At 47.4% G+C, this 22,540-nt stretch overlaps 1 protein-coding gene across 1 annotated transcript in view; it reads left to right on the plus strand.

The window, feature by feature from the left end:
- Nucleotides 1-22,540, plus strand: part of LOC306825397 (uncharacterized protein) — a 141,368-nt gene that overhangs the window by 78,905 nt on the left and 39,923 nt on the right. Inside the window, exon 8 of the mRNA XM_079346115.1 lies at nt 12,343-12,516. Coding sequence (XP_079202241.1) covers nt 12,343-12,516 — 174 coding nt within the window. The remainder of the gene's footprint in view (nt 1-12,342; nt 12,517-22,540) is intronic.

The raw sequence follows: 22,540 nt of genomic DNA on the forward strand, positions 1-22,540 counted from the left end.
AAAGTAGCAGAAATATACAGCTACACTTTCATCATTTGTACTGTACATGCAGATACAAACATACAGAGAGGATCCACATAGTTCACAAATCTACAGTTACTGGTCATTTTCTGAACCCCCACACATCCTCAATCTATAGAAACGAGGCGTACATGATTTTGAGAAAAAGCAAAGAAAGACTCACAGATAACAAAAAAAGAAAACCCCAGACACAAAACAGAACAGAACATAAAAAACAAAAAAAAACGCACATTGTCTCTCGCCTGGAGCAAGTCGGAAAGTTATAGAGCTGGAAGCCAGGTTATTTGAATGTTAAAAGATAAACAAGTCTGCTTTTATTGTAAGATAACCAAGATCTGGGACAATTAACAATCTCACCTTCGACCAGCACACAACGGACATTCAAAAAAGGAGCCACCAAAGACTGCACGCCATCCGGAAACTTAAAGGACTATATGTCGCCCCCCATCTCCTCCTCCTGTTGTACCAAAGCATCGTCCAGCCCATCCTGCTCTACTGTTCCTCCTGCTTCCTCAACATGCTCACCGTCAAAAACCGAACAAAACTCACCCGTGTCACAAACATTGCAGCCAAATTAATCGGTCTCCCCACTCCCACCCTGTCAGAACTCAACTCAAAGGCCATCACACGCATCGCACACACAATAGCACTGGACACCACCCACCCTCTCAACTGCCACCTCACCATCATGCCCTCCGGACGCAGGTACAGGTCCCTGCTGTGCAGAAAGGCACGATACGGCAGAAGCCTGGTGCCTGCAGTCATCTCAGCCCTCAACAACAGTCCCCCCATAACCATATGCACCGTATGCCCTGTCACTGTATGTTCTGTCACTGTATGCCCTATCACTGTCTGTCCTGATGCTCCACATGTATGTTCTGTTGTCTCTCATGTATCTCCCTGTGCCTGTGTCCACCCCCTGTAGGCGTGCTGCTCTTAAAACTGTACACTGTGAAAAAGAATTTCCCCTCGGGGACAATGAAATAAAAAGTCTAAAAGTCTAAAGTTAAGTTTCCTGATGGTTCCTAAAGTATTCCAGAAAAGGCCCCACAGCTTTTCAAACTTAATAGTTGAGTTGCAGACTGACTAGCGAATCTTTTCAAGCTTTAAGGCCATAAGGTCTCTAAGCCACTGGGCGAGGGCGGGCGGAGCAGCATCCCTCCACTTCTGTAAAATGGCCCGCCTGGCCAAAAGTGACGCAAATGAGATTGTGCGGCGCCTACTGGGAGTGAGATGGTTGTCGTCGTCTCCTGTGGTGCCAAAATAGCCAGCAGAGGATTAGGTTCTAAATTCAGATGAAGGACTGAAGACAATGTTTGAAAGACTTCTCTCCAGTATTTTTCCAGACTGGGACACGACCAGAACATGTGGATAAGAGAAGCCTCAGCAGTCCTACACTTATCACAACAGAGATCAACATCTGGATAGTAGCGAGATAATTTAGCTTTTGATATGTGGGCCCTATGCACTACTTTGAACTGTAGTAGGCTATGACGAGCACAGAGGGAAGTTGAATTGACCAGCTTAAAAATTTAACTCAAAGTGTCATCCGAAATAGATAGATAGATAGATAGATAGATAGATAGATAGATAGATAGATAGATAGATAGATAGATACTTTATTGATCCCGAGGGAAATTCAGGGCATCCAGTAGCAGTATACAGACAGGCAGGACACAAGACATTGGTTACAATACAAGACATTGGTTACAATACACACCCGCAGTCCCCCCCCCCCCCCCCCCCCACCTCTCTATACACTAATCCCCCAAACAAAATTTAGCAGCCCCTATGTGACTGAGAGTAAAGGTTGTGCAGTTGGCATTAGCCATGTTTTAGGCTTAAAACTTATATAACATAATGTACCTAACCTGTGAGGAGAGAAAAACACGTGTGATGTTTAAAGGAGACCTGTAGACAGAGGTGTGAGTACAGTCGTTAAGCAGTCAATGCAGGGAGCAATTTTGCTCAGCAACATACAGAAGCAGTGATTAGCATTAAGTGTCCATGACAATAAAGTGAAACCAGGAGTGATTAGGGTGATTGCCATTTAAGTACCCAACTATTGAGGAGCAGATTAGCATTAAGTGTCAAAGACAATAGAGTGAAACTTGACCTAGTTAGGGTGATCATGTCAACCATTACAGATGTAGCATAACACAACAGTAGGATGAAACCAGACATGATTAGGGTGATTATCTTTAAAGTGACCTGTGCTCAGTAAGTGACTATCAACATGCATTAAAGTGTCCAACTGGGGGCTGACTCTGAGGTCAGCAGTGCAGATGAGGAGTGAGAAAAAAAAAAAAGTGAAAAATGAGTCCAGGGTTCACCGTGCGCTTCTTCCCTGCCGTGACAGTGAAGTGTTGTACAGTCTTATTGCCAGGGGGACAAAAGAGTTCTTGAGTCTGTCCGTGGAGCACGACTGTGACAGCAGTCTGTCACTGAACATGCTCCTCTGCCCGGTGAAGGTGCTGTGCAGAGGGTGGTGTGTGTTGTCCATGATGGAGAGCATTTTGTCCAGAGACCTCCTCTCCACCACTGTCACCAGTGAGTCCAGCTCTGTGCCCACCACAGAGCCGGCCCTCCTCACCAGTCTGTCCAGGCGTGCTGCGTCCCTCTTCTTGCAGCTTCCTCCCCAGCACACCACTGCGTAGAAGAGGACGCTGGACACAACAGACTGGTAGAACATCTGCAGCAGCTTTTTGCAGATGTTGAAGGACCCCAGCCTTCTCAGGAAGTACAGACGGCTCTGTCCCTTCCTGCAGGTAGTGTCCATGTTAGGCGACCAGTCCAGCTTGTCATCCAGCTGCAGCCCCAGGTACCCGTAGGTCCTGACCACCTCCACGTCGACCCCGCCGATGGAAACAGGTTCAAGATGTGGTTTCTTCCTTCGGAAGTCCACCACCATCTCCTTGGTCTTGGAGGTGTTTAGCTGCAGATGGTTGGCACTGCACCACGTCACAAAGTCCTCGATCAGGCTCCTGTACTCCTCCTCCTGTCCATCCCTGACACAAGCAACTATCGCAGTGTCGTCCGAGTATATCTGCATGTGGCATAGCTCAGAGTTATACTGGAAGTCAGAGGTGTACAGGGTGAACAGGACAGGGGAGAGCACAGAAATAGACAGGTTTAGATCCTGTTCCCAGGAAGATTTGATTTTGTCAAGGGGGGCCTGTTTAATAGCTGCCAGTCTGTCATATATTATCGATATTAGACCTTTTCGTGAGGGATGCAGATTGAGGAGAGCATCAACAACATCTGTGTCAGGTGTAGAAAGCTGACATTGAATGATCCACAACAACACTGTAAGAGCCAATATGCATATGGTTGATTTGATTATAGATATTTAGTTAAAAATGATTAAAATGTGATTTTTAGTAAGTTCATGTTAATTCATAATGTTTAAAATGGTTTGTAAAGTCATAATTTAGTCAATATAAATTATTTTTTATGTTTCTGAATGTTTTTGGTCATGACATCACTGCGTATTTAAATGTGACGCATGTAACGTAGGTAGTTGGAGTCAAGTATTGATGGAAGCTACACAGTTTTTTGACCGTGCTTTCGACCTTCTGTTCTATTTTTATTTTACTTTGAAATTTTTACAGTAAACCTTTTGAAACGAAGGAAAGTTGTGCTGTTTTTCGCTCGCGTTACAAATACTGTGAGTTGACTCCAATAAGTGGTACAGAAGACAAAGAAAGAGACGGAGTGATACTACAAACACAATGACAAAGTCTCAATTCTTATTTTAGGGACACACTCACTGATTGGACCTAGTTATGTTCTTATCATCTCATTCATCATTCTTTTTATTATCTTCTTTTATTCTTTATTCAGTTTAAGGAGATGCAGTTTGTCAGAGATCAGCTGTTCTTCTCTGGCCTCAGCTCTGAAGTCCAACCCCTCCCATCTGAGACATCTGCACCTGAACAACAACGAGCTGCAGGATTCAGGAGTGAAGCTGCTGAGTGATTTTCTGCAGAGTCCAAACTGTAGACTGGAGTCTCTGAGGTCAGTTCACTTCTTCTCTGTTTGTGTTTTACATCTCATGTGTTTGATTATTAGCTGAAACATTTTCATGTTCACATGTTTCTGACCTCCATGAAGTTTTAGATTGAATGCTGTTCATGTTGATTTTCTTGTTTGAATCTGCATCATCAACAAATCTGATTTTTACCAAAATACTTTCAATGGAGTTCTTTAAGTTTTTAAAGTGAAAGTTTCTGATTTTTATTAAATGTTCAAACCTGAAGACACGAGATTATCTGAACTGATTTTTTTTTTTTTTTTAAGCTTTATTTTTGGCCTTTATGCCTTTATTATAGAGGGAGGAAAGTGGACTGTCAGAAATCAGGGAGGGAGAGTGGGGAGAGACATGCAGGAAATGGGCCACAGGCCGGACGCGAACCTGGGCCACCCGCGCGAGGACTGAGGCCTCAATACATGGGATCACGCGCACTGCCGCTGCGGCACCGGCGACCCCAGAGTTCTTTATGTTTTTAAAGTGAAAGTTTCTGATTTTTATTAAATGTTCAATACTGAAGATGTCACAGTCTGCTCTGCTCCTCCCCTGCTCAGCCGCTCAGCCACACACCTCAACAGTCAAACTGCTCTCACCTGCTCGTCATCTCCAATCAAGCCAGTATATATGCAGCTTCACTTCACTCACTCTTTGCCAGATTGTCTTAGCTCCCATGCCCGACTCTCCAGCACTGATTCCCGGATTGCCTAACTGTTATCGACCCGACCTGCCTCTGACCATCGTCTCTTGTCTCAGCCCCGGTAAACTTACAAGCCTTCTGTTTATGACCACGAACCTGCTAAATAAAGACTGTTTAAAAACGAAAACATTGGTTCATTTGTGCTGCAATTGGGTTCACTCCATACTCGTTACAGTACAATCTGGCGAACTATGGACCAAGCACACAATCCCTCACCACTCAGTTGCCTCGAGACGATTGAGGGCGTCCTGCAGCAGCATGTGGCCGTGATGGCTGCATCTGCTGCTGAAGCCAGACAAGCTGCAGAGACCCATGGACATGCGCTTAGCAGCATTAGCCCAACAGATGCAACAGCTAGCAGCCTGCATCTTCCAGCTCTCTCCATCTGCTGTCTCTGCTCCCTCTCCTGGAGAATCGGCTTCTACTCCTGCACCTGTATCAGTCTCTTCACTGCCCAGGGATGCTCCTGAGCCCCGGAGCGTTACGACAGTGACCGAGAGACTGGTGGCCCTTTTCTCACCAACTGCTCTCTTCTGTTCGCCCTGCAGCCACACACCTTTGCCACGGAACCAGCAAAGGTAGTATTTGTCATCAGTCATCTGACAGAGCTCGACTGTGGGGAACAGCTGAGTGGGAGAGACGGTCTCCAGCCTGTGCCTCCTTTGACTCTTTTGCTGCTGAGCTTCGCAAGGTTTTTGGGTTTGAGAATTGTGGTTCTGAGTCAACAAGGGGACTGATGGAACTGAAGCAAGGCGTGCAAACGGCGGCCGATTATTCTATTGATTTCCGCACCAGAGTCAGCCAAAGCAGTTGGAACAGTCCAGCCCTCTGTGAGGCTTTCCTCCACGGTTTGGCTGACTACATTAAAGATGAACTGGTCTCACATGACACCCCCATCACCTTGGACGGGGTGATTGAATTGGCCATCCACATTGACTTACGTATCCAGGCCCGTCAAAGAGAGAAGCGCCAAGGGGGCCCAACGTTCTCTTCCACCTCGCTCCCGTGGGGGTGCTACTGCAGCCAACTCCACCCCACTGCATCAGCAGGTTGAGGATCCTGAACCCATGCAGTTGGGTCGCACCTCCCTCTTTCTGGAGGAGAGGGAGCGCCGCCGCAGGTCCAATCTGTGCCTCTATTGTGGGGCAGCAGGACACTACATCTCCAACTGTCCAGCAAAAGCCAGAGCTCACCAGTTGTGGGGGGGACCCTGGTGAGCTCAACTGCCATGTTACCTCCCCAGACTCAGAGACCTCTGCTCCAAGGCTGTCTTCTTCTTCCAGATGGCTCCCACTCCTTGGCTATCTTCATTGACTCTGGGGCGGATGCCAGTATCATTGATGAGGAGGTGGTCCTTCAGCTGGGGCTCAAGAGGGGTCCGTTTGCCTCGTCCGGTTCCTGCTAGAGCCTTAGATGGAAACATATTGGGTACGGTCACTCATCAGACCTCTCCTGTCCACTTGCTGCTTTCTGGTAATCATCATGAGACCGTCCAGTTCCACATCCTAAGCTCTTCCCATCTGCCTCTCATCCTGGTGTTTCCGTGGCTCCGTCTTCACAACCCTCACATTGACTGGGTCACGGGGGCCGTTCTGGAGTGGAGCTCTTCCTGTCATCAAAGGTGCCTGCAGCATGCCTCAGCTCCGTTTCACCCTTCCAGCTCCAACTCCAGTTCTTCACCTGACCTCTCAGGGGTGCCACCTGAGTACCATGACTTTTGCCAGGCCTTCAGTAAAGCCAGAGCCACATCCCTGCCCCCACATCGCCCCTATGATTGTGCCATAGATCTTCTGCCTGGTACCTCGCCTCCCAAGGGGCGTCTGTACTCTCTCTCTCTGAGCCCGAGAGAGAGATCATGGAGACTTATATCAATGAATCCCTGGCCGCTGGTATCATTCGTCCTTCTTCATCTCCTGCTGGAGCAGGTTTTTTCTTTGTCAAGAAGAAGGACAAGACATTAAGACCCTGCATCGACTACAGAGGACTGAATGATATTACCATAAAGAACCGTTACCCACTGCCACTCATCTCCACTGCCTTCGAACTGCTCAAGGGGGCTACCATTTTTTCCAAACTTGACCTGCGCAACGCCTACCACCTCGTCCGCATCAGAGAGGGAGATGAGTGGAAGACAGCATTCAACACCCCAACTGGACACTACGAGTATCTTGTGATGCCGTTCAGCCTGACCAATGCTCCTGCTGTCTTCCAGGCAATGACAAACGATGTGCTCAGGGACATGCTCAATCGATATGTTTTTGTTTACCTCGACGACATCCTCATCTTCTCGAGATCCAAGGAGCAACATATCCATCATGTCCAGTCCGTCCTTCAGCGTCTCCTGGAGAATTCTGTTTGTGAAAGCAGAGAAGTGTCAGTGTCTTTCCTGGGGAACATTGTGGCACAAGACAACATCCAGATGGACCCATCCAAAGTCTCTGCTGTCACCTCCTGGCCTGTCCCTGAGAACCGTAAACAGCTTCAGCACTTCCTGTGGTTTGCAAACTTTTACTGTTGCTTTGTCCGCAACTACAGCTCCGTGGCAGCCCCTCTCACCGCCCTGACCTCCTCCAAAGTGCCCTTCCAGTGGTCACCTTCAGCTGCAGCTGCCTTCAAAACCCTCAATGATCGGTTCACCTCATCACCCATCCTCCTGATGCCTGACTCTGAACGACAGTTTGTTGTCGAGGTGGATGCCTCAGATGTTGGGGTGGGGGCTGTCCTGTCTCAGCGCTCTGATACTGACCATAAACTCCATCCCTGTGCCTTCTTCTCTCGGTGCCTGTCCTCTGCCGAGAGAAATTATGACATTGGCAACAGGGAACTGTTGGCGGTAAAGATGGCTCTAGAGGAGTGGCACCATTGGTTGGAGGGCACAGGCAATGTTAAGCCTGATGCCCTTTCCCGCCAGTTCCAGAGGACAGAAGACTCTACTGATAAATCTGAGTCCATTCTTCCACCGTCTTGCCTTATTGCCACATTGACCTGGGACATAGAGGAGAGAGTGAGAGCAGTCACAGAAAGACAGCCGGGTCCCAGCACCTGCCCAACTAACTGCCTTTTCGTTCCTCCAGCCTTGAGGTCAGATGTGCTACTATGGGCCCACTCCTCCAAGCTGTTCTGCCACCCTGGTGTTCAACGCACACGACTTGCCGTTCTCCAACGTTTCTGGTGGCCCACCTTGCAGGAGGACATCCAGGGATTCATCAAAGCCTGTCAAGTATGCAATCAACACAATTGTGTTTTGGAGGGAGTTCTGCAGTCTGCTGGGTGCCACCGCCAGTCTGTCCTCTGGATTCCACCCTCAAAGCAATGGACAAACTGAGCGCATGAACCAAGAACTGGAAACAACCCTACGGTGCAGGGCCTCCCAGAACCCCTCATCCTGGTCGTCACAACTACTGTGGGTTGAATATGCTCACAACACCCTTGTCTGCTCTGCCACTGGCCTCTCTCCATTTCAGTGCATACGGCTACCAACCACCACTGTTCCCAGCCCTTGATAAAGAGGTTTCCTGCCCATCTGTCCAAGCCTTCATCCGCTGCTGTCGCAGAACATGGCTCCAAGCTCGCTCCACCCTTCTTCGTTCCGTGGGTCGCTATACTGCCACTGCCAACTGGCGACGTACACCTGCTCCTACCTACCAAGTTGCACAGCAAGTGTGGCTCTCCACCCGAGACTTACCTCTGCGTGTGGAGTCCAGAAAGATGGCACCAAGGTTCATCGGGCCTTTTTCGATCCAGAGGGTCATCAATCCAATGGCAGTCTGTTTGAAAGAGTGTTATTTAAGCACCGACTGGGACATTTTTCACGAACCTGACCTGAATACATCCACAGATGTTATTACAGCCTATATTAACTTCTGTGTGGAGGCAGTGATACCCCACAAATCAATTAAGCCATATCCAAACAATAAGCCGTACATTAATAAGGACATTAAGGATCGCATTAGGCGCAAGAGGCTTGTTTTCAAGAGCAAGGACTATCTGCAACTCCAGATAGTCGAATCTCGGATCCAAGAGGAACAATGCGGTTTTCGTCCTGGCCGTGGAACACTGGACCAGCTCTACACTCTCCAGCGGGTGCTCGAGGGTTCATGGGAGTTTGCCCAACCAGTCCACATGTGCTTTGTGGATTTGGAGAAGGCCTTCGACCGTGTCCCTCGCGGCGCCCTCTGGGGGGTGCTCCGTGAGTATGGGGTTCGGGGCCCTTTGCTAAGGGCGGTCCGGTCCTTGTACGACCGGAGCAGGAGTATGGTTCGCATTGCCGGTATTAAGTCGGACCTGTTCCCAGTGCGCGTTGGCCTCCGGCAGGGCTGCCCTTTGTCACCGGTTCTGTTCATTACTTTTATGGACAGAATTTCTAGGCGCAGTCAGGGGCCGGAGGGGGTCCGGTTCGGGGACCACAGGATCTCGTCTCTGCTTTTTGCAGATGATGTGGTCTTGTTGGCTCCATCGAGCTCGGACCTTCAGTGCGCACTGGGGCGGTTCGCTACCGAGTGTGAGGCGGCTGGGATGAGGATCAGCACCTCTAAATCTGAGGCCATGGTTCTCGACCGGAAAAAGGTGGCTTGCCCTCTTCGGGTCGGTGGGGAGTCTTTGCCCCAGGTGGAGGAGTTTAAGTATCTCGGGGTCTTGTTCACGAGTGGGGGGAAGATGGAGCGTGAGATTGACAGACGGATCGGTGCGGCGTCTGCAGTCATGCGGTCGCTGTATCGGTCCGTCGTGGTGAAGAAGGAGCTAAGCCGAAAGGCAAAGCTCTCGATTTACCGGTCGATCTTCGTTCCTACCCTCACCTATGGTCATGAGCTTTGGGTCATGACCGAAAGAACGAGATCTCGGATACAAGCGGCCGAAATGGGCTTCCTCCGTAGGGTGGCTGGGCGCACCCTTAGAGATAGGGTGAGGAGCTCGGTCACCAGGGAGGAGCTCGGAGTAGAGCCGTTACTCCTCCACATCGAGAGGAGTCAGTTGAGGTGGTTCGGGCATCTGGTCCGGATGCCCCCTGGACGCCTCCCTAGGGAGGTATTCCGGGCATGTCCCTCCGGGAGGAGGCCTCGGGGTAGACCCAGGACACGCTGGAGAGACTATGTCTCTCGGCTGGCTTGGGAACGCCTTGGGGTCCCACCGGAAGAGCTGGAGGAGGTGTCTGGGGTGAGGGAAGTCTGGGTGTCTCTGCTTAGACTGCTGCCCCCGCGACCCGGCCCCGGATAAGCGGTAGAAAATGGATGGATGGATGGATGGACTATCTGCAACAACGACTTGTGCAAAAAGAGTTAAACCTGAAACTCAAAACAGCAAAGCAACAGTACAAGGAATCCATTGAAGAGGATTTCAAAGCAAACAACATCAAAAAAATGTGGGACACAATGAAATCAATCACTAATATGACTCCTACCAGGAAACCAGTGTATTCAACCGATGAAAGTTTCATGGCAAATGATCTAAACAATTTCTACCTCCGGTTTGATACACAAAACCATTCTTCTGATTGTTATAATGTCATTAGCACCATATCATTAGGAGAGGATGTTTCAAAAATAGACATAGACCATACTGAGGTAGTAAAACAGTTTAAAAGATTGGACACTAGCAGGGCAGCAGGCCCTGACTGTGTCTCATCCTTCCTTTTGAAGACGTGTGCAGAGGAGCTAACACCAGCTTGGGCCCCCCTCTATCAAAGATCAGTGGATTCGCATATAGTTCCATCTTTGTGGAAAAGGGCGACCATCATCCCTCTTCCAAAAAAAGCGGTCCCCCAAGATAACAACGACTATAGGCCTGTTGCCTTGACTTCCATTGTAGTCAAGTGCCTAGAGAAGTTGATGGTGGTGAAGCTGAAGTCAAATATTGATGGTCAATTAGATCCATATCAGTTTGCCTACAGTGACAACCGGGGCACTGATGATGCAATTGTCACTGTAACACATTCAATCTTGCAACATGTTGAAAATCCAAAGGCTTATGCCAGATTATTGTTCGTCGACTTCAGTTCTGCCTTTAATTCTGTGCAGCCACACATCCTTCTCAATAAACTCAAACAGATGAACGTCAACCCATTTATAATCAGATGGTACCACTCTGTTTTAACCAACAGGACTCAACAGGTCAGAGTGAACCAGACAACATCCCAGTTAAAAGTAATAAGTACAGGAGTTCCTCAAGGGTGTGTGAGTTCTCCCCCTTTATTCACGGTTTATACTAATGACTGCACCAGCAGGCATTCTAGTGTTTCTCTTATTAAATTCTCTGATGACACTGCCATTCTGGGCCTCTTGGATTCTGATACAAACACCCTTGTGTACAAGCAGGAGGTAAACAACTTTGTACTATGGTGTGAGCACATTCATCCCACTATCCGTTTCTCTGTTGAACTCAGGCCGTAAGTAGAGTTTCTGTTCCTGTAAAGGAATGCCATGTATGTAGGTATGCACTTTATTGCACTGTCAGCACTTGTGTGCTATGCACTGTTTTACTGTATTTTCTTTTCTGTCATGTTATGTGTTATGCAGCAGCCTGTACGTCCAAGGCAAATTTCCTTCAGGACTAAATAAAGAAATCTTGAATCTTAAATCTTGAATCTTGAAGCGTTCCATGAGAGTTCACCCAACCTTTCATGTATCCAGGATTAAGCCAGTCCACAACAGTCCCTTGGTCCCTCCGGCACCACCACCTCCCCCTCCACGTATTATTGATGGTGGTCCAGTGTTTACAGTGCGGCACCTGATTCGCTCTCGTTGGCGTGGTAGAGGCCTTCAGTACCTTGTGGACTGGGAGGGTTACGGCCCAGAGGAAAGGTCCTGGGTTCCTGCTCGCCATATTGTACACTCCACCCTTATAACCAACTTTCATCAGCAACACCCCGAGCAGCCAGCCAATGAGTCAGTTCGTTCAGGGATCCACATCTTGCCCCCGCTTGTTCTGGATGTTGGAGGCCGTTCAATGGCAGGGGTAAGGGAAACCCTCCTCCAGACCCCCTCCACCCACACAGCTGAGGAGATGGACTTGTCTGGCTCCCAGGAGTTTTAGGCCAACGCCGTTCCCCCTCCCCCCCACGCAGTTCAATGACTTTTGGATGTCAGGAGCCATCCCTTGAGGGGGGGTTATTGCCCCGGTAAACCTACAAGCCTTCTGTTTATGACCACAAACCTGCTAAATAAAGACTATTTGAAAACGAAAACATTGGTTCATTTGTGCAATGGGGTTCACTCCAAACATGTTACAGAAGACACAAGATTATCTGACCTGACATATATTTGATTATGACACACACACTCAATAACTCACATACACACACACACAGACATACACTCTCTCTCACACAGATACACAGACAGTCGCAGGTGTGTGTAGCTGAGTAGTGGGTGTGTAATCTTGACTGAGATCAATAACATGTTGGTGTCTTTATTAACATGAACAGCTGGATGAATGTTTGGATGATGTCTGTAGAAAGCTGACATTTGAATGATCCACAATAACACAATGTCAAAGTCTCTCTACTTATTTTAGGGACACACTCACTGATTGGACCTAGTTTTGTTCTTATCATCTCATTCATCATTCTTTTTATTCTCTTCTTTTATTCTTTATTCAGTTTGTGGAGCTGCAGTTTGTCAGAGATCAGCTGTTCTTCTCTGGCCTCAGCTCTGAAGTCCAACCCCTCCCATCTGAGACATCTGGACCTGAGCTCCAACATGCTGCAGGATTCAGGAGTGAAGCTGCTGAGTGATTTTCTGCAGAGTCCAAACTGTAGACTGGAGACTCTGAGGTCAGTTCACTTCTTCTCTGTTTGTGTTTTACATCTCATGTGTTTGATTATTAGCTGAAACATTTTCATGTTCACATGTTTCTGACCTCCATGAAGTTTTAGATTGAATGCTGTTCATGTTGATTTTCTTGTTTGAATCTGCATCATCAACAAATCTGATTTTTATCAAAATGGTCTGACATAATAGCCATCTGGCCCGGCGTGTTGAATGTATTCTCCCCACACGTGGCCAGCCTGACTGTGACACAACCGGAGCAATGAAATAGTGAGCCCAAGATTTAGAAGGAAATTTCAGACTTAACCTTATTAGAACACCATGAAATTCACCACCACCAGTTGTATGTTTTTTCTTCCCATTAGATTGGGATTTAGTCATCTTTGGCTCAACAAACCAGCTGATTTCTGGACAAATACAGGACTGGAAATCAGGGAAAGAGCATCATCCGAGTTGTTGAAGAGAAAAGGACACCTGGATTGACTGCCGATGTGGCAGTGACTATTCTAAAAGGAATTACTTGAATTACCATGAACCTGACTTATCTATGGCTAGTGATTGATCTTACACTACGCCAGATGATCAGTCTAGTTGACCTTGGTGAAATGTGATTCGATCAGCCAGTGCAAGCCAGCTAACCAGAGCTTCATGAGCGAGGCAGCATAGCTCAGAAATTATTGTCTAAGCGCTACCATGGCAACATGCGTGGAAGTAATAGCTGTAGAAAGATAAAGTCATAAAGTAATGATTGTGAATACATTAGTAATCAATAATGATGTAGAAATAAAGAAATACAAGATGCATTAAAGTAGGAGTCGGATCTTGATGCTCAGGAACCTGTGATGACCTGGTTGAGATGCTGCAGAAAAACATGTTAGCCTTACTAGTAGCATCCTCGGCACACAAGTACCTTCTGATACGAAGTTTGCAGGTCCAGGCAGGTCTGAAGGAATCCAAGACCAGGATCCAGATTTTTAGTTTTAAAGTCGATGATTAGCATTGTGTTAGACATGAATTATAGCAATGGATGACAGTCCTGCCGCCATGATGACTGAGAATCTCGTTGTCATTGTGACTGAATGATTAAGATGGCCGTGTACAATTGAATAGTCCTGACCGATTTATGACAGAACAGTCGAGTTCATCACAAAGTGTTTACCTGGAATCAATGACAGGTTACTAATATGTGGTCCATACTGAAGCCGAGACGAATTTGACTGAGGATAGAATTGTGTCAAGTTTGTCCTCGTGCTTCCCAACTTGAAAGGGAATGATCCTCGACCCAAAGGACTGGACTCCACTCAAACTTTTCCTTTTCAATTCCTTTATTTTGAAGTTTTGTTCGTTTATCAGTTTAGCCTTCGGCTACTTCAATTAAGGTTTGGTTTAGGTGAGAAACCTTAGAAACAAAAGAAAATACTAAAATGTTAACATGACATTAAATCAACACAACTTCAACATTTTAAATGAAACACATGCAAGACTAATTTTAACATGTTTAAACACATGTTAATGTTCTACTTTTTAAAGATACTTTTCTGTATTTTAAACATTTTAATCCTGAATTTTAACAAATGTTTTTAATTTTAAACTTATTTTATTATCCCGCTTTAAAAAAAAAGTCAGCAAATAAGTTTTCTATTGATGTTTTTAATCACACGCGCAAAGTAAAGCAAACTGCTTTATTAACGTCAATCAGTCTGTCATTTACCCCGCGTGCTTCAGCAACAGTTCATAAACAGCACTTTTTCAATGAAATAAATACCACAATAAAGCATAAACAAGCCGTCTTTAATAAAATAAAGAGACGCGCTATAAATGACTGATCAAATAAACTTAATAATATCAGCGCCTAATATCAGCGCCTGCCTGAACCAGCACCACTGCAGATGTTTCCATGCCAGCAAAACAGTCTTTCCCAAAACAGGAACACTTACCGGCTATCTCTTTGGTTTGTCGGAGATGATCAACTTTGCACAGATAATTTTGTGGTTCTATTTTTCTCTGTAGTTTCAGCATATTAACCTGTCGCTCTGCTCTGCTCCCCAGCTGTCTGTGTGCATCTCTCTTAATACCTCGCGCTGTGACGATTCATTCCTTCCGTCTGCTTCCGTCCGTTTGACTCGACAGTTTGCATAATGTGCAGCAGACCCACCGACTCATCCGATTTGTATTACGATTAACTGATCATGTAAATGGATTGTATTCTGCCATGCCTATGCATAGGGAAGACTTTAGATTTTAGACTTTTTATTTTATTGTCCCCGAGGGGAAATTCTTTTCCACAGTGTACAGTTTTAAGGGCAGCACGCCGACAAAGGGTGAACACAGGCACAGGGAGATACATGTGAGACAACAGGACATACATGTGGGGCGACAGGACAGATAGTGATAGGGCATACAGTGACAGGACATACAGTGACAGGGCATACAGTGCATATGCTTATGGGGGGACTGGGGATTGGGACTGAGGTGGATTTTTATTGAGGGCAGAGATGACTGCAGGCACCAGGCTTCTGCCGTATCGCGCCCTTCTGCACAGCAGGGACCTGTACATGCGTCCGGAGGGCATGATGGTGAGGTGGCAGTTGAGAGGGTGGGTGGTGTCCAGTGCTATTGTGTGTGCGGTGCGTGTGATGGCCTTTGAATTGAGTTCTGACAGGGTGGGAGTGGGGAGACCGATTAATTTGGCTGCAATGTTTGTGACACGGGTGAGTTTGACCCGGTTTTTGACAGTGAGCATGTTAAAGAAGCAGGAGGAACAGTAGAGCAGGATGGGCTGGACGATGCTTTTATACAACAGGAGGAGGAGATGGGGGGGCAACATATAGTCCTTTAAGTTTCCGGATGGCGTGCAGTCTTTGGTAGCTCCTTTTTTGAATGTCCGTTGTGTGCTGGTCGAAGGTGAGATTGTTGTCTAATGTGAGTCCGAGGTATCTAAAGCTGTCAACAGTTTCAACTGTGTCATTGTTGATGAGGGTGGGAGGCTGGGGTGATGGGGTGCCTATTATTATTTATTTTGTTTACGTTGAGATGGAGGAAGTTAAGCCTACACCAGTGTGAGAAGTGGGTGACAGTGTTGTGGTAGTCTGTGGTGGAGTTATTGTCTGATAGGAGGGCGAGGATGGCAGTATCGTCAGAGTACTTGAGGTAGGTGGTGGTGGGAGAGGGGCTGGTGCAGTCGTTGGTGTACAGGGTATAGAGGAAGGGGCTTAGCACACAGCCCTGGGGGGCTCTGGTGTTGGTGATGAGTGGGGGTGATGTAGATGTGCCTACCCGAACAGCTTGCTGTCTGTCGCTGAGGAAGTTGTGCAGGAGGTGGATCAGAATGGGTGGAGTGTTGAGTTTGTGAAGCTTTAGGATGAGCAGGTGCCTTTGAATGGTATTGAATGCGGAACTGAAGTCCACGAAGAGGATCCTCGCGAAGGTGCCTCGGGAATCTAGGTGCTGGAGGACAAGTTGTAACAGGCAAGCAACAGCGTCCTCTGTGCCCCTTTTTTCCCTGTAGGCGAATTGGAGAGGGTCCAGATGAGGTTTCACAAATGGGAGGATGACCTTCAGCAGCAGTTTTTCCAGGCACTTCATTAGTATGGGAGTGAGGGCGATGGGGCGGTAGTGATTGAGGTCGGACGGTCGTGGTTTCTTGGGTACCGGGATTATTGTTGCGCTTTTCCAGAGGAGGGGTATTGTAGCAGTCAGATATGACTCACAGAAGAGGGAGTGGGCAATAGGAGCCAGTTCTGTGGCACAGGTCTTCAGCACCCTTGCTGGGATGCCGTCGGGTCCTGGGGCCTTGGATGGGTTACACCGGCTTAGCTGGTGGCGCACTTCCTCGACTGTGAAGGGGGCAGGCTCATTGGGATCAACTGGGGGCAGAGCCTTGAGAGCTTCCCTGCACTCTTTGGAGAAGTCCTGTGTGTCGAAGCGGTTGAAAAAGGAGTTCAGTTCAGTGGGGGGGGGGGTGGGTGGCGTGAGATTTTGTTTTGTTGTGGGTGGGTTCGTATCCGGGAAGGGAAAGGAGGAAGATGATGTTTAATTGCGTGATAAGGAGCATTGGCAGAGGGGAAAGTTTGGTGCGCGTGTGTGTGTCAGTGTACGTGTTAGCGTGTGTGTTGGTGTGGGCACCTGCACTCAGTGATGGAGCCGCTCCGTCACAGTGTCCTTGTAGTTTACACTATGATGACCATGACTCCATTCTCCAGTTCAATCAGGAGAGACAATGGATATTAAGAATTAATTTATTACAGTGAAAAAGTGATTGACAGAATGAGATTTGACAGAAGTTTTTGGTGTCACATCAGTGATGATTTGATGAGACTTGAGTTGGAGAAGAATTGATGGGAGTTGACTCTGCTTCTGAAGATGGCGGTGATGGGGAGGTGGAGGGGCGCGCGAAGCCAGCTTGAAAGAACTATGGAAGAAAAAGGATCATATTTAAAAGGAGAGCTGAATGATGATTGGCCGAAAAAGAAGGAGGAACGCTGAGCCATTGGTTAGATGAGGTCCGGTGACAGAACAGCTGATTAACCCACGGACGGCCCAAACTGACAGCTCGAAAATGACAGCGGAAATGAGATAGCGTGAAAAGGGTGACTGAGAAACCTCATTGTGGATCACTTAAAGTCTTCCTTACTGAACTTTCGCTAAGCTTCATTTCAATCAGGACAGGCAAGTGATATTAAGAATGAATTTATTACAGTGAAAAAGTGATGGACAGAATGAGATTTGACAGAATGTTTTGGCGCTTGGACTCTATGGGGTGGAAGATGCGATTTAGTGATGAAATCCTGCTCGTCATTAGGATAGATCCCCCAAAAGAAAAGGGGGCAGACCCCTTAAAGTAGCACAGCCCATAGAGTCCCCCAAAAGAAGAGTTTTACTTACTGATCATGATGAATCTGTCAAATGAAATAATTGGCTTAATCTGCTGAGTGAATGAAACATGACAGTTAAAACAAGCTTTTGCATAAATGCAATAAAAAATTATTCCACCAAATGAGCGTCAACATGATTCCTTGGCTTCTGCCTGTAAATGAACACGACAATAATTTAAACGGCTAAACCCTTTTACTTGTGCAGAAGAACATTATCAGCTGAACAGTTACTCTCCGTGAATTATGAGTTACTGGACGAGAGAATACTTGTAATAATTGTAATTATTGAAAGGCTGCTTACCATTTTGCTTGCATTGGGATGATTTACCAACGTTGTGGCTGTGCCTGATGCTGTTGCCAAAGTTATAGCCGTGACTGATGATGCTGATGCCAACGCTATGGCCGTGACTGATGATGATGCCAACGTTATGGCTGTGACTGATGCTGTTGCCAACGCTATGGCTGTGACTGATGTGACTGATGCTGTTGCCAAAGTTATGGCCGTGACTGATGCTGTTGCCAACGTTATGGCTGTGACTGATGCTGTTGCCAACGTTATGGCTGTGACTGATGCTGATGCCAACGTTATGGCTGTGACTGATGCTGATGCCAACGTTATGGCTGTGACTGATGATGATGGCAACGTTATGGCTGTGACTGTGACTGATGCTGATGTCAATGTTTTGGCTGTGATTGATGTGACTGATGCTGATGCCAATGTTATGGCTGTGACTGATGTGACTGATGCTGATGCCAACGTTATGGCTGTGACTGATGCTGTTGCCAATGTTATGGCTGTGACTGATGCTGATGCCAACGTTATGGCTGTGACTGATGCTGATGCCAACGTTATGGCTGTGACTGATGCTGATGGCAACGTTATGGCTGTGACTGTGACTGATGCTGATGTCAATGTTATGGCTGTGATTGATGTGACTGATGCTGATGCCAATGTTATGGCTGTGACTGATGTGACTGATGCTGATGCCAACGTTATGGCTTTGACTGATGCTGTTGCCAATGTTATGTCTGTGACTGATGCTGATGCCAACGTTATGGCTGTGACTGATGCTGTTGACAACGTTATGGCTGTGACTGATGATGATGCCAACGTTATGGCTGTGACTGATGATGCTGATGCCAACGTTATGGCTGTGACTGACTGATGCTGATGTGACTGATGCTGTTGCCAACGTTATGGCTGTAACTGATGCTGTTGCCAACGTTATGGCTGTGACTGATGCTGTTGCCAATGTTATGGCTGTGACTGATGCTGATGCCAACGTTATGGCTGTGACTGATGCTGTTGCCAACGTTATGGCTGTGACTGATGCTGTTGCCAACGTTATGGCTGTGACTGATGCTGTTGCCAACGTTATGGCTTTGACTGATGCTGTTGCCAATGTTATGGCTGTGACTGATGCTGATGCCAACGTTATGGCTGTGACTAGATAGATAGATAGATAGATAGATAGATAGATAGATAGATAGATAGATAGATAGATAGATAGATAGATAGATAGATAGATAGATAGATAGAAAGATACTTTATTGATCCCGAGGGAAATTCAAGGCATCCAGTAGCAGTATACAGACAGGCAGGACACAAGACATTAGTTACAATACACACCCGCTGTCCCCCCTCCCCTCTGTATACAAAATCCCCCAAACAAGATATAGCAGCCCCTATGTGACTAAGAATAAACATAATTACATGTTAAACCTGTGCAGTTAGCATTAGCAGTTAGACTTAAAACTAATATAGCATAATGTACATAACCTGTGAGGAGAGAAAAACATGTGTTGGTTAAAAGAGACCTGTAAACAGTTAAAGAGCCTTAGAAACAAAGTGCTGACCTTCTAGAAACTAGTTACATGTGCATGTACAGAGGTGTTTGAGCTTATGCCAGAGGTGTGAGTACAGTCGTTAAACAGTCAATGCAGGAATGTAAATTGGTTCATCAACTTAAAGGAGCAGTGATTTGCATTAAGTGTCCTAGACAATAACCTGAAACCAGGAGTGGTTAGGGTAGTTATCGTTAAGTACCCAACTATTGGGGAGCAGATTAGCATTAAGTGTTGAAGACAATAGAGTGAAACTTGACCTAATTAGGGTGATCATGTCAACCCTTACAGATGTAGCATAACACAACAGTGGGATGAAACCAGACATGATTAGGGTGATTATCTTTAAAGTGACCAGTGCTCAGTAAAGTGACTATCAATATGCATTACAGTGTCCAACTGGGGGCTGACTCTGAGGTCAGCAGTGCAGGTGAGGAGTGAGAAAAAAGTGAAAAAAGATTCCAGGGATCACCGTGCGCTTCTTCCCTGCCGTGACAGTGAAGTGTTATACAGTCTTATGGCCAGGGGGACAAAAGAGTTCTTGAGCCTGTCCGTGGAGCACGACTGTGAGAGCAGTCTTTCGCTGAACATGCTCCTCTGCCCGGTGAAGGTGCTGTGCAGAGGGTGGTGTGTGTTGTCCATGATGGAGAGCATTTTGTCCAGAGACCTCCTCTCCACCACTGTCACCAGTGAGTCCAGCTCTGTGCCCACCACAGAGCCGGCCCTCCTCACCAGTCTGTCCAGGCGTGCTGCGTCCCTCTTCTTGCAGCTTCCTCCCCAGCACACCACTGCGTAGAAGAGGACGCTGGACACCACAGACTGGTAGAACATCTGCAGCAGCTTTTTGCAGATGTTGAAGGACCCCAGCCTTCTCAGGAAGTACAGACGGCTCTGTCCCTTCCTGCAGGTAGTGTCCATGTTAGGCGACCAGTCCAGCTTGTCATCCAGCTGCAGCCCCAGGTACCCGTAGGTCCTGACCACCTCCACGTCGACCCCGCCGATGGAAACAGGTTCAAGATGTGGTTTCTTCCTTCGGAAGTCCACCACCATCTCCTTGGTCTTGGAGGTGTTTAGCTGCAGATGGTTGGCACTGCACCACGTCACAAAGTCCTCGATCAGGCTCCTGTACTCCTCCTCCTGTCCATCCCTGACACAAGCAACTATCGCAGTGTCGTCCGAGTATTTCTGCATGTGGCAGAGCTCAGAGTTATACTGGAAGTCCGAGGTGTACAGGGTGAACAGGACGGGGGAGAGCACGGTCCCCTGTGGTGCTCCAGTGCTGCTGACCACAGTGTCAGATGTGCAGTCCTTCAGTCTGACGTACTGTGGTCTCTCTGTGAGGTAGTCCGTGATCCACCTCACCAGGTGCGAGTCCACCCTCATCTCGGTCAGCTTGTCTCTCAGTAGGAGGGGATGGATGGTGTCGAAAGCGCTTGAGAAATCAAAGAACATGATTCTCATCACGCTGCTCCCTTTGTCCAGATGAGAGTAAGCCCTGTGTAGAAGATAGAGGATGGCATCGTCCACGCCCACCTTTGCCTGGTATGCAAACTGCAGGGGATCCTGTGCGTGTTGTACCTGGGGTCTGAGGTGTTGGAGCAGCAGCCGTTCGAAGGTCTTCATAACGTGGGATGTCAGAGCGATTGGTCTGAAGTCGCCTGGCTCACTGGGGTTCTTCTTCTTGGGGACAGGGGTGAGGCACGAGGTCTTCCAGAGCACAGGAACCTTCCCGAGCCGCAGGCTCATGTTGAACATGTTGTGACTGATGCTGATGCCAACGTTATGGCTGTGACTGATGCTTTTGCCAACGTTATGGCTGTGATTGATGTGACTGATGCTGATGCCAACGATATGGCTGTGATTGATGCTGTTGCCAATGTTATGGCTGTGACTGATGTGACTGATGCTGATGCCAACTTTATGGCTGTGACTGATGTGACTGATGCTGATGCCAACGTTATGGCTGTGACTGATGCTGTTGCCAATGTTATGGCTGTGACTGATGCTGATGCCAACGTTATGGCTGTGACTGATGCTGTTGCCAACGTTATGGCTGTGATTGATGTGACTGATGCTGATGCCAACGATATGGCTGTGATTGATGCTGTTGCCAATGTTATGGCTGTGACTGATGTGACTGATGCTGATGCCAACTTTATGGCTGTGACTGATGTGACTGATGCTGATGCCAACGTTATGGCTGTGACTGATGCTGTTGCCAATGTTATGGCTGTGACTGATGCTGATGCCAATGTTATGGCTGTGACTGATGCTGTTGCCAACGTTATGGCTGTGACTGATGATGATGCCAACGTTATGGCTGTGACTGATGCTGTTGCCAACGTTATGGCTTTGACTGATGCTGTTGCCAATGTTATGGCTGTGACTGATGCTGATGCCAACGTTATGGCTGTGACTGATGCTGTTGCCAACAGTTTGGTTGTGACTGATGCTGTTGCCAACGTTATGGCTGTGACTGTGACTGATGCCAACGTTATGGCTGTGACTGATGCTGATGCCAACGTTATGGCTGTGACTGACTGATGCTGATGTGACTGATGCTGTTGCCAACGTTATGGCTGTGACTGATGCTGTTGCCAACGTTATGGCTTTGACTGATGCTGTTGCCAATGTTATGGCTGTGACTGATGCTGATGCCAACGTTATGGCTGTGACTGATGCTGTTGCCAACAGTTTGGCTGTGACTGATGCTGTTGCCAACGTTATGGCTGTGACTGATGTGACTGATGCTTATGCCAACGTTATGGCTGTGACTGATGCTGTTGCCAACGTTATGGCTGTGACTGATGTGACTGATGCTGTTGCCAATGTTATGGCTATGACTGATGATGATGCCAACGTTATGGCTGTGACTGATGCTGATGCCAACGTTATGGCTGTGACTGATGATGATGCCAACGTTATGGCTGTGACTGATGATGCTGATGCCAACGTTATGGCTGTGACTGACTGATGCTGATGTGACTGATGCTGTTGCCAACGTTATGGCTGTAACTGATGCTGTTGCCAACGTTATGGCTTTGACTGATGCTGTTGCCAATGTTATGGCTGTGACTGATGCTGATGCCAACGTTATGGCTGTGACTGATGCTGTTGCCAACGTTATGGCTGTGACTGATGCTGTTGCCAACGTTATGGCTGTGACTGATGCTGTTGCCAACGTTATGGCTTTGACTGATGCTGTTGCCAATGTTATGGCTGTGACTGATGCTGATGCCAACGTTATGGCTGTGACTAGATAGATAGATAGATAGATAGATAGATAGATAGATAGATAGATAGATAGATA

The sequence above is a fragment of the Symphodus melops genome, assembly GCF_947650265.1.
Source record: "Symphodus melops genome assembly, chromosome: 6".
NCBI lineage: Eukaryota > Metazoa > Chordata > Actinopteri > Labriformes > Labridae > Symphodus > Symphodus melops.